Here is a 2,589-nt window from a genome sequence, read left to right on the forward strand (position 1 = left end):
GGCAGCTCCACTGGGACACTGCTGCCAGCGAGCAGCTGGTGGAGGGTTTGGTGCCGAGCAGCGCTGCCGGCATTTGCCAAATCCATCTGGGTCCTGCACCACGGTGCCTGTCCCGCCACCAAGGTGGCAGCTCGGGTCGATCCCGCTGACACCCAGAGCCCCGGCTGCTCCGGTGGGTGCCCCTCGCCTGTTTTCTGTGCTCAAGCCCTGGGTGCCTGGCAGGTCAGTGCCTGTGCGTGTGTGTCCCCATCGCCTCGGTGATGCTGTCAGGGAGGTCATTTACTGGTGGTGGAGATTTGACATTGGGCTTAGCCCAACCGGGAGGGTCTGCCCTGATGGAGTGGATGCCTCGTGGCTGCTCAGTTGTTTCTTCTTGGAGGCCAAAAAATTAAAAATAAAATCAATCTGGGCACCTTCCCAGCCCCTGGCTGCCATGGGGGGCGCCGGGGGGCCCCCCCAGCCACGTCACCACCGAGCTGAGCTGGAGACCCCGCATGCCTTTAGGTACGAATGCTGGGTTAACAACCTTCCATAATTGCTGCACCTAATGGCGAAGCCCCGCACAGGGAACAGCGAGAGCGTCTGAGCTCCAGCCGGGCCAAGTCCCCCGAGAGTTGGGTGATGCTGCTGGGCAGGCGATGGGCTCCTGCTCCCGGGGGCTACGGGGTCCCCAGGGTGCGGGGGGGCTGTGCTGGAGCAGCCTGGAGAAGTGGCCCCTGCTTTTCCCCAGAGCGCGGAGGGTTTGGGAGGAGGCAGCAGCCGGGGTGGCGAGGGCTCTCACCCGGCCCCTTCCCTCCAGCTGTAACCTGACTTGCCCACCCGGCCGCTATGGAGCCAACTGTGCCGAAGCCTGCAGCTGCCACGACGGCGCCTGCGACCCGCTGACGGGCGCCTGCCACATGGGTGAGTGCCGCGGGCACGGGTCGGGGCGCCAGGCTCTGCCGCAGGGCATCACCGGGGCTGAGCTGGGTGCCTGTGTCTTGCAGAGGCCAACCAGCGGATGGGGGTGATCGGGGCAGGAGCCCTCCTGGCGCTGCTGCTCATCCTCCTCCTCTCCCTGCTCTGCTGCTGCTGCGTCTGCCGCAAGAAGGATGAAGCCCATGGGTGAGTGCCGGGGCCGGGTGAGCTCTCGCCAGGCTCTGCTGCAAAGCCTGAGCGAGGGGGGAGCTGCGGGGCTGAGGGCAGCTGGGGACATCGGTGCCTGGTGTGGGGCTGGGACTGGTGGGGGGATGCGGGGACTGCGCAGTGGTGCTGTGGGGAAACTGAGGCAGAGCAGCCCTGCCCGCCCGGCACTGTGCGCCCTGTGAGTCCCTGGGGCCTGAGCAAGCCCCGCTGTGTCCTCAGGGCAGCACCCAGCTGGGGGGCTGATGGAGGGGCTCGGGGCGAGCCCTGCCTGGGGATCCCTTCCCCCCTTGCCTTGACTTTGTTTCCCTCTCGTGGGCCATTACTTTGTGGAGACCCACCAGGTCCCCTCCAGGCTCTGGGCGGCTGGAGCTGATCTGCAAAGGGAACCCTAAAATACAGGCAGGGCATTGAGGCGTCACCACGACCCCCAGAACAAAGCCCTGGGGTGAGAGCCGGTGGGGTGACGGCTGCGGCACTGCCAGCTGTCCTGCACAGGGACGGCCGGGGGGGGTGAATTCCTGCAGCAAGGCTGGGATTCTGGCAGCACCTTGGCAGCACCGGGTGACCTCCCGCCACCCAGCGGGGATGGGGACAGCCCGATTGCAGGGGGGGAGGCTCAGCCTGCTCAGCAATGGGTGAGCGGGCTGTGGGAGCCGCTCCAGCTGCGGAGGGAGCCTCCCCTCGTGCCACCGGCCACTGGACAGGAATTTTCCAGCAGCCTCACTCTGCAGCCCTGCCAGCTCGATCCCAGCACAGCACATCTGGCTTGGGGAGCCGGGGGGCTGCCTGGAACTACCCTGCAGATAAAAGCACAGGCACAGCCCCGCGTGGTGAAGCATCACACGGGGAGGGGGCAAATGGCTCAGCATAGATTCCTGTCTCACTGGGGGCCCGGGCCCCCACGGTGTCCCCAAGCAGATGGGTCGCCCATGGTGCTGTCCCAGCAGCGGCCCCTTGCCGTAGCATCCCGAGGGACCGCGGCGGCAATGGGCACATCACAGGTTGCCTTGCTTCAACACGCGAAGCCGCTCGCTCCTGCGGCTGCAGATAATTGCCTGAAACCTCGGCCCCAGGAGGCTTCAAAACCAGAGAGCAAATAAAGAGAAGCCACGTGTTTGGTTTTGGGTTGGGATGACTTTTTAAATTTTTTTTTTAAAGATTCAGGGTCTCAGCCTGGCATTGCGGGTGTTTTGGGGCCAGGCTGCCAATGGCCACAGCCGAATCCGGCCCTGCCATTGCCCCCTGGCTCTGCGTCCCGGTGCGATGTGTGAGCTGGCGCCCGGGGCTGGCAGCAGCCCCGGCAGGTCCCCATGCCCTGGGCACCCCCCTGCCCTAAGCACCCCCCAGGCTCTTTCACGAAACCCCCTGGCACTTGCAGCATCCCTGGGCTTCTGACTTGCCGTCTCACCCGGGGATGGCTGTCCCCACCGCGGGCGGGTGACAGTGGCTCTCTGATCTCACCCT

General features: G+C 65.6%; 1 protein-coding gene across 1 annotated transcript in view; it reads left to right on the forward strand.

The window, feature by feature from the left end:
- The window catches only part of LOC104129949 (scavenger receptor class F member 2), a gene marked incomplete at its 5' end in the record, with an annotated part of 14,316 nt that overhangs the window by 3,460 nt on the left and 8,267 nt on the right, over window positions 1-2,589 (forward strand). Inside the window, 2 exons of the mRNA XM_035898385.1 lie at window positions 800-903; window positions 987-1,104. Coding sequence (XP_035754278.1) covers window positions 800-903; window positions 987-1,104 — 222 coding nt within the window. The remainder of the gene's footprint in view (window positions 1-799; window positions 904-986; window positions 1,105-2,589) is intronic.

Source organism: Egretta garzetta, unplaced genomic scaffold (assembly GCF_000687185.1).
Source record: "Egretta garzetta isolate BGI_Z169 unplaced genomic scaffold, ASM68718v1 scaffold7, whole genome shotgun sequence".
Taxonomy (NCBI): Eukaryota; Metazoa; Chordata; class Aves; order Pelecaniformes; family Ardeidae; genus Egretta; species Egretta garzetta.